The sequence below is a fragment of the Amblyomma maculatum genome, chromosome 9 (genome assembly GCF_055883805.1).
Source record: "Amblyomma maculatum isolate TAMU_Amacu chromosome 9, ASM5588380v1, whole genome shotgun sequence".
Classification (NCBI taxonomy): domain Eukaryota; kingdom Metazoa; phylum Arthropoda; class Arachnida; order Ixodida; family Ixodidae; genus Amblyomma; species Amblyomma maculatum.
The window spans coordinates 43,824,252-43,838,388 of record NC_139352.1 but is presented as its reverse complement, the minus strand read 5'-3'; the positions used below and the strand labels follow the sequence as shown (position 1 = coordinate 43,838,388).

General features: G+C 48.3%; 1 protein-coding gene across 1 annotated transcript; it reads right to left on the bottom strand.

Moving 5' to 3' along the window:
- Nucleotides 1–12,486: 12,486 nt before the first annotated feature.
- LOC146178959 (uncharacterized) lies at nt 12,487–13,827 on the bottom strand (the record flags this gene model as incomplete). The annotated part of the gene is made up of 1 exon (XM_084580083.1): nt 12,487–13,827. A coding segment is annotated over one exon (1,341 nt), but the record flags the coding sequence as incomplete, so codon positions are not given.
- Between the last annotated feature and the right edge of the window lie 310 nt (nt 13,828–14,137).

The following is a 14,137-nucleotide window of genomic DNA, read 5'->3' as shown; positions in this document are numbered from 1 at the left end:
TGTTTATGGTAGCTCGACCACACCAAGTAGAGCAGTTCGAATTATCCTGAAATTCGAATTAGTGAGGTGCGATTTAACGAGCTTTCACTGTAATACCCCATAACCAAAACAAATTCCAAATAGAAGATTTGTCATGATGGTGCAGTATTGTATTGGAGTATGCTCTGCAGTCGTCTAAATTTGAGATTCGAGCTTCAACATCAAAACCCACATATAAACAACCCTATTTGTACTCATAAGTAGAATTGTTTTTTCACTAATGTGAAAAAAAAAATTCAAACATGGTGCAAGCCAATTTGCAAACGTGAGAAACCACTATAGTCGGGACTAAATATTCACGAAGAAATGCGGCTGGGGCAGTTGCACAAGGCAAAAACTTAAAATATTCGGTGCAGCACACTATATCGGGATCTACTGTGCAAACAGTGCACACTACAACGTGCTCAATAAAAAATGAGGGAAACTTCACATAAGGCCATCATTTATTTTTATTTGTTCGAGCAGCAGCTCTGATTCAATGCAAGAGTATACAATAATCGCTTAACGTAAATAGACAATATAAACATAAATAGAAACGAAAAGCTGTTGAAGATGAAGACAAAAGTTGTTTTTGAGCCAGTACAATGCAGAAGTACCACTTCCAGGCAGTTGCAAGTGATAGCATAACCCTAACGCTTGTTGGATGTAGGCCTGGGACCGTTACTTCGGCGGGCTGTCTTGGCTCGGCTCATTTCCGTCCAAGTCTCTTCGGCTTCTCGAAGAAGCATTCCAAAGCCCAGATGTTCCTCTTCACACCTTTCCTTGAGCTCGTCGTAGATTTGCAGGAGGCAGTAGGCATCCTATACAGTCTGAGATTAACGCAGCGACCTCTTCTCCCAATTGGAGCAGCGCTGACTCTTGTTTAATGGCAAGCCAAGCGTCAAATATGTCAGTTCAGACAATCCTTTGCAGTTCCTCCTTGAGTACACTGGTTTAATAATCCTTGGGTAGTCACGTCGCAGCTTCTGTGTAAAATTCAACAGGTCCACAACTCTGCTAACTTTAGCATTTGGTTGCATGACTGTATCTGCCAGTAGTCTGAGGTCTTTAGCAATGCCATAACCCCATTTCAGAATTCTGTGCGATGACCGAATTTCAGAGAACAGTTTGTCCCAATCAGAGGCTTGCAATTCCGCTACAAGTTTCAGCTCATCCAAGATGAACGCGAAGTCCTAAACCGCCAGCTGAATTAAGGCCCGCGTTGAAGCAATCAATCCAATGGTTGGCTTCCACTCTGTTTCGATACCAACAACATTGTAGTGCGTAATAATTCTAATGCAATGCTTTAAACCAGCAGATGAATTCACCATAGACACATCTTGAAGGTTAAGCCTCAGTTTAGTGCTTGCCTCGTTATAAAAGTTCTTGACTAGCCAGTCATCTATGATGTCAGTGTAGTCATAGGGATTGTCTTCTAGCTTGTACACTTGCTACACGACTTCAATCAAGGATATATTCGCTTGCTTGACGACTACCGTCAAAGCACGGTGTTTCATTTCCTTCCAAAGTCGATCATACAAAGCTGGACGGTCAGATATCCACTTCTGAAATTCCTTCATGACCGTAAAGCCTAGGGTGTTGGGACGATTCTGATGAAAATCCCGCGTTGTACGCATCAGCACAAGTGCACGTTCAAAGCAGGTGTGCAGAAGACTTACAAGATAGGTTTGGTTTGTGGGGCTTAACGTCCCAAAGCGACTCAGGCTATGAGAGACGCCGTAGTGGAGGACGCCGGGAATTTCGACCACCTGGGGTTCTTTAACGTGCACTGACATCGCACAGCACAGCAACAGCACGCACAGCACAGCACAGCACTTACAAGATAATCGGTCTTCTTGTTTCTTCCAGATTGCCATGCATTCTCCAGATGATTCATCCATGATGCCTCCATGGTAAAGTTGCTACTCGCACAACCGAACTGTTGGGCGGCAACAAAACCGCGTTGATGAGATGAAACGATGGAGGGCTGCAAAGGAGCGTCCACTATAGCGCATAAACAAAATACTTCTCAATTAGACGCAGTGGCAGCTCACAAGCGAGCGAAGGTGCGGTTCGCACATTCTTCTTTCACTATGCCACGACTACTCGTCTGATTGGACGACACGAACAAGAGTCAGCTCCGCTATTAAGCGAATCGCTGGATAGCAAACGCAGATTTTTTTTCTCTTGTTTTTTTGTTTTTAAATCTTATTTTGCTTCGTATTTTTTTCTCTATCTGCCGAGTGATGGCGTCATCGGTAAGCTCGGACAGGCTTGTTGTTGCGACTGTAGGAAGAAGGAAAAGAAAGTTCACGTGACTGCTACTGGAAAAATGAGGAAATAGAGAAAAAAGAAAAAAAATAGGTAGAGAGAATAAAGCTCGTCAGAACAGCCGTCGTCAGCCCCAGATACGGTAGCGGGTTCAATGACTGCCTACAACAGGTACCACCGCCACTTGGAATTTGATCCAACCCAATGTTGTTGTTGCGGCTATAGGAAGAAGGAAAATAAAATGCACGGGCCTGCTACTGGCTGTGTAGCTGAGTCATCTCCACTGCCTGATTGATTGATTGATTTATAGGAAGGAAAAGGCGCGGTAACTGCCTCACTTGTTTTCTGTGGGCACCTCAACCGCGCCGTAGGGGAAGGGAGGAAGATGGGAGTAAAAGTGGAGAGAGGGAAGAGGAGGTGTAGTGGAAGGCTACGGAGCAATTTCGACCACTTGGGGATCTTAACGTGCGCTGACATCGCTCAGCACACGGACGCCTCCGCTGCCTCGTGTGGACAGAAGAGAAAATCGAAAAGAAAGGAAAAAGCAGAGGCTGAGAAAGACGCGCGCAAAAACAGCCGTCATCCACCACCGAAGTAGTAGCGGGTGCAATGACAGCCTACAACAGATATATTTCGGTGGCTGGCCAGCCCCCGCCACATGCAGCAGCGGAGCACTCCGTATTTTCAGCCAACTGACGTTCTTTAACGTGCATTGGCATCGGACGGTACACAGGCGCTTTGCCTTTTGCCTCTATTGAAATGTCCCGCATTCTTGGACACAGCAGTCAGGCGCCTTAACCAATGCGCCACCGCTGCGCGAACGATAACATTCTTCTGTAAATTGATTTGTCGGGTGGTGTGTGAATTACGTTGGGGCAAAAACTGCCTGCAGCCGCGTTTTGTAATTCGCCGGGGGTCATGTCAGTGTCCAGAATACCGGAGGTCGTGCGAGGGGACCTCTCGATCGTTTTCGCTGCTATAAGGGCGCTAGTGTTTAGCAAACCCTGACATATTGCTTCTCCTAATGACGAATCTCTACAGTCACTCTCCTGACCTTAAACAGACGTTTGTACTGGCGACCTTTGTCTAGGTACGACTTCTCTAATTGCTCGTACAGGCAAACAAACTGAGACGGTATATATCAGGCAAAAGGGAGCCTTGTAACTCACTGCAAGCGTCCCTTTAGGTTCTTTGCAGTTCTAGTAATATGTGAATGTTTTGCTAACATTCATAGAGGTTCTGCCTGAAGGTGGATCAGTCGAAAACTTATCTGCGGGCGCTCCGCTCTGAGACAGCATCGGAGGATATACTTGCATACATACGGGATAACAGCGATGATTGCCTAACGTTGGTGTGGAAATGCCATTCCTGAACGAAATTGGATACAATCCACGTCAGGTCCGGTCCCCGACAGCCGATCGGGGTAGGGAAAGGTCTTTCGTTAAAACAAGCCAGTCTTTTCCATGGCGTTACCAAGGGCTTCTTCTCCGGTGGTAGGTTTGGTGCAACCTCGTTTTATGCGCTGCCCATTGTAATCACCCCAAACGATGATCCTTGCTTCGAGATGACTGCAAAAGGCTTCGAGCCTCGAGAAGCTATGTCGAAATTTGTATGGTGTTTCAGGCCGTATATAGGTAGACCGGAACAGCAATCACCATGACATCATAAAGCTTGAATTTCACAGAGGCGAGTTCTTGGTATGAAATACAATGTGAGGAGGTACCAATTTAGGATATACGGATGGAATTATGTACGCTGGTCACGGCTTGTTCAACTACCCATGATTAGCTACTCACAGGAAGAGAAAGGCGCAATGTCTGTCTCACTTGTTTCTGTAGACACCCGATCGATGTATAGGAAGGGAAAGGCGCGGTAACTGTCTCACTTGTTTTCTTTGGACACCGCAACCGCGCCGTAAGGAAGGGAGGAAGGTGGAATTGAAGTGGAAAGAGAGAACGAGGAGCCATAGTGGAGGGCTTAGGAGTAATTTCGATCACCTGGGGATCTTTAACGTGCGGTGACATCGCACGGCACACGGAGAGTGAAGCCTCTTCGTTTCGCCTTCATCGAAACGCAGCCGCCGCGGTCGGATCCAACTCGGGTAATCCGGCACAGTAGTCGGGCGTCTTACCACTGCACCTCGCGTAGCCGTTGCTCTAGCGGTGGCGGAGAGCTATAGAACCCGACGGTCGCTAACAATACTCACGGACTCTCAAACAGCCTGTCGAAATTGCATGATTAGTAGGGTAGGTTGTCACGCGCTCCGCATACTCCTTGAAGCGAGCAACAAAACTTAAAACCCCGAAGAAAACAAGACCACACACAAACGTGTTTTGGTACCGGGGCACAAGGGGGTGGCAGATTGGATTGGAACACATTTATTTCGTCAAAATGCAGATGGAGACGGAGCGCTCTAGATGGCCTCCAGTCCATGGCTAGTGGCGACCTTAGTGGCCCACTCGGTGGCCAAGGCTTGAATGCCCAGGTCCGAGCTGACCAGAACGGCCCTCCCATCGCTCAAGAGAAGGAATTTGTACTAGATCTTCAGGTGGAGGTTCTTCTTTACATTGCCATAGTATGTGATCATACGAGGCTATTTCGCCACAGAACCTGCACGCGGGGTTAAAGTCATCCGCGTACATATTTGCTAATAGGTAAGGGATCAGAAAGGATCTCGTCTGGAGTCTCCTCTAAGCAGTCTCTTGTGCCTTATCCAACGTTTCGTCAGGTGGTGGAAATTTGTGCCTTTCCAATCTGTAATGTCTTGTGATATCGTAAAAAGGTGCCAGCCCTGAGGCAGCAAAGCTCGTCGTTGCTTCCCCTACGTTGCTATAGAGAAGGCAGGGACGCTCTACAAGGAGAACACATCGCCTTTCCTTTCGTTGAACCAATTAATATTATTATTATTATTAAATTACAGCGCACCAGAGCTTGTCATCGCGCCCCTACGTTGCCGTAGATATGGCAGGAACGCTATAGAGAACACCTCTCACGGAATAATAATAATATTAATAATAATAATTGGTTCACAGGAAGGGAAAGGCGATCCTTGTATAGCGTCCCTGCCGTCTCTATGGCAACATAGGGGACGCTACGACGAGTTTTGATGCCTTATGGTTCTCTGCCCCCCCCCCCCCCCCCCCCCCATGTGCTCCGGTACCCACAAAATGTCGTGTGTGGTCTTGTCTACAATGGCCTACAACAGGTACAAATATGGTGGCAGGCTAGCACACGCCACAAGCGGCGATGTCCTACTAGTCCCAGCCCAGTAGGGCCAGGAGCGACCACCCTATAGTGCCATTAAATGTTACCTGCTAAAACGCGCATTGCTCACAACACGCGAAAACAGTGATTGATCGTGTCGATTGTACGCTATGCAAGACTTCGTTTTGACTGGCTAACCTCTGAAACAGACTCAGCGGCACGACTGCGACTAATAGTGCTTCTACGTAATACGAAATAAATGAACAGCTAAGTTGGTTCGGTTTGGTTTGTGGGGCTATGACTCAGGCTATGAGAGACGCTGAAGTGGAGGACTCCGTAAATTTCGACAACCTGGGGTTCTTTAACGTGCACTGACATCGCACAGCGCACGGGCGTCTTGCTTTTCGCCGCCATCGAAAAGCGGCCGCCGAGGCCGGGGTTCGATCCCACGTCTTTGGGAACAGTAGTCAAGCGCCGTAACCACTGCGCCACCGCGGCGAAGCGAAAACATATGTTGGCTTGTATCGACAGTATACCAGCTCCTAATCTCTAAAGCAGCTCTGTTACCTAACATCAACGAACTTATAAGGTAGAAACGCGGCATGAGATACACATAGAGCAGACTGGCCGCTGCATGAAATTCACTTCGGAGCCGAGGGTCTAATTACGTCACAATCACATCGCAAAATGCTGTTAAATGCATTTAAGACTGCTTAGATGTGATAATGCGAAAGCGTGTAGACGACCGCAAAGGCCAAAGAAACCTCTTCGCATTGCACAGGTATATCGAGTGTTAAGGCTCTCGCTTTAACACTGTCACATGCCAGTTTCTCCTATGCAGGTCGACTGGTCAGCCGGTCATAATCGACAAATTAGAGCTGAGCTTGCTAGTTGTTTGCTTGTTTGTGGGGTTTAACGTCCCAAAGCAACTCAGGCTATGAGAGACGCCGTAGTGGAGGGGTGCAGAAATTCGACCATCTGGGGTTCTTCAACGTGCACTGACATCGCACAGCACACGGGCGCCTTGCTTTTCACCTTCATTAAAAAGCTGCCGCCGAGGCCGGGATTCGATCCCGCAACCTTGGGAACAGTAGTCGAGCGCCGTAACCACTGCGCCACCCCGGCGGGGTGCAGAGCTTGCGAATAGGTTTGTGACAGGTTTTGTGATATGATCGTCACGTAAATCTGCTAGGATGAACGTCATTTACCGAAACGTGGTTGGATTCAGTAATGCAACCTTTACAAAAAGTCAAGATCGTACACAAGTGCAGCCACGAAACCGTCGGGAACACGAAGCATATTTCATGAAGAGAGCTACTGCCTATTTCAGTGACACGTCGATCAGCTGTTAAAAGTATTGAAATATGTGCCTTCTTGAAGCAACGCTCCAGTGAGATGATGACCCCGCCCACCATTTTTTGTTGTCGTCAAATATGGCTTTGATACCGTTTTTAGCCTGTGCTGGTAAAATTATGAAACCCACCTGTTCAAGCAAACCTCAGTTGTAAGTTTCTGCTCACCATTCATATCTTTTCGAAACTGTGGAACATACCCGAGCGTGCGCACCATATATGTTGTCTGCAGAAACTATTCCGAGTACCTCTAACAATAAACAGTGTTTTAGGTCTGCGAATCGGCCCTGGGAAACAGATATAAGACGTGTACTTTTTATTTGTATATTTGTATGTACATTGGACGTTTCGACAAACTGCAATTTCATCTTACATGTTACCCTCAATATAGTTCATGCAGCGAACTTTGTCAGCCCATTTGTCGGACTATAATTTTGATCATTTCATGTTATACGGTTACTCATCGGTGCATCTTAGTAACCATTTAATGGTCGCCTTTTTTATGTACCCTCTTTATTTCTTTTTATTTTCCACACCACTTCCCTTCCATCTTTCGCTCCCAAATTCCCTTTCCCGCGCATTGTAGCATGCCAGCGAATTCTAAACGCCGGATAAATTCGCTGTATTTTAATAAAGGCTTTCTTACCCTCTCTCTTTTCTCTTGGAGTGTTTTTTCTTGCCCATCATACCTTTCCATGGCCTCCTGTTAGGCCTTTGCAGGAAAACTGAATTTGTGGTTGTAGCTTGAAGGAAAAGAAAATGAACGGGCCTGCTACTGGCTCTGTAGCTGAGCCACCTCCGTTGCCTCGTTCCGACAGAAGAGAAAATAGAGATGAAAGGAAAAAGAAGAGGGAGAGAAAGACGCGTGCCGCAACAACAGCCGTCGTCCACTACCTAAGTGGTGGCGGATGCAATGACGGCCTACAACAGATAAAAATTCGGTGGCTGGTTAGCCCTCACCGCAAGCGGCGTTGACCTAAAAGCAATCAATGTGGTAAAAAGAGGGTATGCAATGAGAGATAAAATAAACGGATGGTGATATAAGCGAAAAGAGTCACACGATAACGGCGTGCTGTCCTCTGATGTGATCTCGCATTGAGAAATCAAACGAAGACGAGCAGGCAGAGGCGAAAGCGCTTCCGAACGGATAAGGTTGATACAAAGGAGATGCATTCTACGCGGGTGCAGGTTGCCCACTGAACAAAAAGCTTGATAAATTACACTTACACCCCGTCTCTAAGTGTATGACGCGTAGCGTAGGCTTTCAGCCCACATATAAATTCCCATTTTAACCAATCCAAATGAATGCACCTGCGGGGCCTAGGAGTAACGTTAATGCAATGGTCCTGGCAGGCTGATTCTGATATCACCCGCGCTTTCGGAAGGAGAAGGTCGAGGTGGCAGGCCTTTGGGAGAACAAGAATTCTGGCGGCAATGGTCAACACGATATTTTCATGTATCTATAAACAGTGTTTTTAACTGTTTGAGGGTCTTTTTGATGTAACATAACGTCCAGCTCGAACCTACACCAGCGGTTGTGTAACCTGTATGGTTAGGTATCTTTTGTTGTCTGTTGTAACGTTTGGGTATGTGCAACGTGATTATTTGCTCTTTTGATTGTCATTTTTTAGCAACATTCATGCTTACAGTCCATTTTATTTGGAGGGAGTTGTCCTCTTGTTGTCATTTACCATCGTGTCATGTTTTCACATGATCGTATTGACCCCGTGCCATGGTGTCGATGGTCTGTTTTGTACTGCTGTACTTGACATGTCATTTTCGGGTGTAATAAAATATTTTCTTTCGCCTTTTTACCGCGAGGTTTCCGAGATAAAGTCGACTCTCGATGCAGACCTGTCGGCTGTTAATATAGGCGACCTACCAGCCATACGCATCAGCGAATTAGTAGCCGTTCGCAGGCTTTCAGCTGATGAGCAACGAGAGACCGCTATAAGCAAATGGCGAGAGTGGACAGCTTGTCGGCTGCCAAATGAAGTGCGATATTTTGACTGGCTGAGGCGCTGGGGCGTCCTCCTCACGAGAGAGCGCCTTGCCAGATGGGGTGGTGTACCCGATGACCAGTATGCCAACTGCGGTGCTCCCGAGAGCCTCGCGCATGTTTTTTTTCGAATGCGTAGTTGCGAGAAGAATGTGGCGGCTCGCATTAAGGATGTTCAACGTCCGCATGAAATCCGGGGTCAGGCGCCGGCGCAACCCTTTTGAACACCTTGTGTTCAGTGTGATTCCGTTTGTGTTGTGGCGTCGCAGGTGCCTCGCTGAGGTGCGCCGAACTCCCGCCTGAGCAATGTACCCAGCCGTGCAGAGGCTGCGCCTCGTCGTCTGGAAGTATCTGTCTGGACACAGAAACTCACGGCGAGACGCGGTTTCTGCGGCGCTGGCATACGCGCTTCTATGTTGTACAAGCTAGGAGACTTCAGATGCCTGTCGTCCTTTATTAGAACCCTCCTAGTTTATAGTTTTCCCTCTCTGGGGAATCATGCTATTTTTAGTTTATTGTGCATATGTAACCTATATAGTGCTTTGTTTTGTGAGTAATAATAATAATAATTGGTTGACAGGAAGGAAAAGGCGCTGTATCTGTCACACTTGCTCTGTGGACACCTGAACTGCGCCGTAAGGGAAAGGGAGAGGGGAGTGGATGAGCAAGTGGACAGAGAGAAAGAGGAGCCGTAGTGGAGGTCTGCGGAGTAATTTCGACCACCTGGGGATCTTTACCGTGCGCTGACATCACACAGCACACGGACGCCACTTCGTTTCGCCTCCATCGAAACGCAGCCACCGTGGTCGGGTTCGAACCCGGGAACTCCGGCACAGTAGTGGGGCGTCTTACCACTGCGCCACCCCGGTGGGGCCTTTGTTTTGTGAGTAATGTGCGTATTTGCATGTATGTACCCAAGAAATTCTCTTTTCGTGGCAGCTCCTGCAAAACATAAAGTCAGGCGCCTCTACCTCTAATCAATGCGCGACCATTTTGAACTGCCTGCTTTCGCCTGCCGGCGCCATGTTCGGGAGTTTTCGCTCACACCCCAACACCAGATGTTCTGGTTAATAACGTTATCTATTTAAAAAAGCTGCACTATACTCATATGAAAGTATACAGCTAAATTGTCCTAGCACTCAAATTCATTTCTGGAGACTGATTGACTGCCTGGCTAAATTTTACAGTAATAATGGAGTTATGACTACATTCGGATTTGCTTTCTCGTGTGCATTATCACCTTCCCTTGTGGTTTGTTGCTCGTTCACCTTCTCATTTATTTTTTAGCACAGCTAAGCACCTCTCTCTGCCTTCAGGTGGTCTAAACCCCCACACGGTCTAAATTTAGGCAGCCCTCCACTACGCAGTAGTTCATACCCCGAGCCACCAAGGGATGTTAAACCCCGTAAAGCAAACCAATTACCTAGTGTGCACCTGTGTATGTGCCACTTGTCGTAACGCAACAACAATATGCATAGACGAGACGCCACGTTTCCACTAGTTAACGTTCAGGAGCTCAGCGATGACCGCTATCCCGCCGCGTGCAGATAAAAAAACTGATTGATTTATAGGAAGGGAAAGGCACGTTAACTGTTTCACTTGTTTCCTGTCGACACCTCAACCGCGCCGTAGGGGAAGGGAGGAAGGTGGGAGTGATAGTGGAAAGAGAGAAAGAGGAGCCGTAGTGGAGGGCTACGGAGTAATTTCGACCACCTCGTGCGCTGACATCGCACAGCACACGGACGCCGCTTCGTTTCGCCTCCATCGAAACCGCGTGCAGATAGAAACGAGCAGGAAGGAATATAAAGAGAGAGAGAGAGAAACAACTTTATTTCCTCGGGCTAAATACGACGTCTGCTTAGACGCCGTCGATGGGAGTGGTTCCCTCTTCACGGGACCCATATGCATCCCTGGCCGCCTGGCCCCTAGAGATCAGGACGAGCTGCTCTTCTACGGCGGGGCTGGTTAGCAAGGTCTCCCATCACTCGGTAAGGGAGGATGAGGGATGGGGTGGTGGGGTAGTGGGACAGGTAAGACGTGGGGGGATTTCCTTGATGAAGTTGCATACTCCAATGACATGTTCGAGCATGCCTATCTCAGTCTTGCAGAAATCACATTCCTTCTGGTACCTTTCCGGGTACATCTTGTGTTGAAGGTAAGGGTGCGGGAAGAATCCTGGCTGTATCTGCCTGTAGATCGCTTGCTGTTGTCTGGTAAGCGATTTGTGAGGGTCAGGGTAACATCGCCTCTCCGTCTTGTAATAGTTTGTAATTTCCTTATAGCTAGTAATGGACTGTGGCTCACCTTACTCTTCCCGGTGTTCCATCTCTCGGACGAACTGGTGGGCAAGTTCGTTGCCCTCCAGCCCAACTCAACTTTCCTTTCAGGAACGTCGCGTTTACTTTTGAGAATTCTTAGTGCCGTAAGAGACACCCATCGCGTTCTGTAATTGTTATACGCCTTTTGCGAGTCGGTGACAATTCTTCTCACTTTGGGCTGCCGAGTGCAAGCGCTATCGCGGCCTCTTCTGCCGCCTCTGGAAAAGACGAGGCGCAGGTTACGAGCATATTCCGCGTCGTAACTGCCAGCGTGGCTTTCGATGAAAACATGGGTAACGAAGCGTCTGTGAAGAGGCTGGCACCCTGTTCCTCTTCTATTTTCTCTAATGTATCTGTCAAGGCCGCTATGCGAGCCGTTCTGCGGCCGTCGTTACGACCCGGCCTCATGTTTCGAGGCAGCGGCTAAAGAGACGTACGCTTTTTCAGCGCATAAGATGACAGCAGATGAGAGCACGAACACCGGACTAGCATCTGGCACTAATTTATTTGCGAAATATACAGGGCTATGTTTTAATATATATCTTTCGTAGCATCTCGAAAGCTACGAAAGATACGTCTGCGTCCTGCACATTAAGATTTTAGATCAAGCCAGATATTAGGAAAAGGCCCCGTTTCCAAATTAGCTTAATCTAGAAATGCCGAATGTGAAACATGTGCAGAAAAAAGGTCGTTGAGCTGACTTTACCGCATTGCATATTTATTTAGCGACGTCTTTACATGTGGTTGATTCAACATCCCGAAATACTTAAACGGCATCTGTGTTTATTGCATAAAAAACGCTAGACACTCCATGCTCTTAAAGTGAAACGCCGGAAAGGCAATTCAACAGGGTTTATATGAGTATTTTAGAAGTTAAATATTTTGACCCCTACTGCAGATAACGGAATTGAAAAGAAGGGCATAGTTTATTAACCACGGCCTCAACTTTTACAAGGATTATCGTCTCTTATAAATGGAATGGCTTGTTACATACTTTTAGTTAATTGCCTAATCATCAAGCCCTACCACGTATATAATGCTCGCCTTGTTGCAAAACACGCCTGCGCTGACCATAGTGTTTGATAGTATTTGATATGCAATTTCGTAAGTGGGTAAAGAAATCATGTATTTATAATGCTTTATTCCTATGGGTGTGAAAGCAAGCTGACAGATAGATGAAAGTAAAAAGAGAAAAAGGGGTACACCCCACCCTAAATTCAGCACTTTACGAACCAACTGCGGTAACGCGGGAAGGTCTGTTCGCGCAATATACAGTGCATTATGTTACAGGCCATGATTGTCATTCGTTGAGGCCTACCATCTCTTAAATCCAGCCAGATTCAACCGGGTTGTCATCGTCCTCGTTTTTCCACACGGGACACCGGGACACTGGAGGGTCACGTGGACAATTGAAGACTGTCCGGAATCTCTGCAGGTCCCGGACAGCAAGGTTCACCCGAACGCTGGGCGGCAGGATGAGTCGATAGTGCATGCGTTCCTTCATCTGCGCCTCTTCGCTCTTGGGAACGCAGAAACCCGCTGCATTGTTGACAAAGAACAGCCGCCAGGCGGTCCGATTGGAGGGATGCCAGTCGAGTTCGGAGAGGGGAGCGTGCGAGAAGCGTCTGAAAGCCACCGTAAGGGGCTTAATAACAGCATTGTCCGCGAGGATGTCTGCGAGGAAGTAGCGCGCGTTTGTTGCGGAGACACGAAGCTTGCGGATGGCTCGCTCGTAGCGCTTCAGGAGGCAATACTGAAGATCGCGGGATCGGTCTAGTTGCCAGCTGGACCACTGGGCATCTTCGAGCGAGGACAGGGAAAGCGCTCTCGTCACGTCGGCTGCCAGGAGTGAGAACAGGGTGGAAGAGTAGTTAGCACGCATCACGAGCGCCGTAGAGGCCACGCTGCTGGAAGTGAGGCAGATTCCCAACGGTGACTCAGGGGAGCGCGTCCATTCGATGTCCAGGTCTCTCAATCGTTGGTCATAACGCGCATCGTAGCCGGCGCCATCTGAGCTTGACTCCCAGTATCTGTTTAGGCTGCCGGCGAGCATCTTTCCGTAGTTGCGGACGAGGCTGTCCGGCCCGTAGGAGACGTTCAAGGGGGTGTAGTACTGATCGATGTCTTCTTCGTGCTCCTGACCCGCCAAGTACGCCACTTGTATCGCCTTGAGTCGTCTAATGATGTGGGCAACGTCCACGCTCTGCGTCCAAGTGGCGCCTTGGCGGAAAATGTGCGCCAACGAGGACACCATGTTCTTGGTCGTGAGGTCCCACTGGCGGTCAAGGTCGGACGTCTTGGCGAGAATGCCTCGCAGAACCCACCGCATACCGTGTGGAAAGAGCCGACTTACTAGGTGGAAGCAACTTTGGGTCCTAGCCTCTATGTGGTGTTGGAAACCTGGAAAGCCCATGCGTATTGTGTCTCGCGGGATTGAGTCCTGCGGAAGGAGTGGAGCCATATGTGTGATCATGCGGACACCGAAGAAATTGAGGACAGTTCGCGGTATAAGTTCACGAAGAATGGTGGGAAGACTACCAATACAGGCTTCGTTTAGGACCACAACTTCGTTCGCGTCATGTGGCCTTAAATGGGAAAGGTTAGCGTCTACGCGAAACATAGGTAGCCTAAGCGAATCTTTCAATGAATAGACGGTGGCTTCTTTCCAGAAGAAAGACGTGAATCAGCCGTCGTCCACCACCGAAACGGTGGCGGGTCCAATGACGGCCTACAGCAGACAAATATTTGGTGGCAGCCTAGCCCCCGCCGCAAGCGGCAGTAACCTTCCAGTCCCAGCCCCGCTGGGCCAGGAACAATCACCAACTACATTTTTAACCACGGCCACCGACCCCTACCCTTCGGAGCCGCTCATGGCGCCATTTAGGCTTTGCGCACTTTTCCGTGGTGGTTTTACCTGCTTCTACTTGCTGTTCCCGTTTCGGACGTGCTGTGTGATGTCAGCGCACGTTAAATAT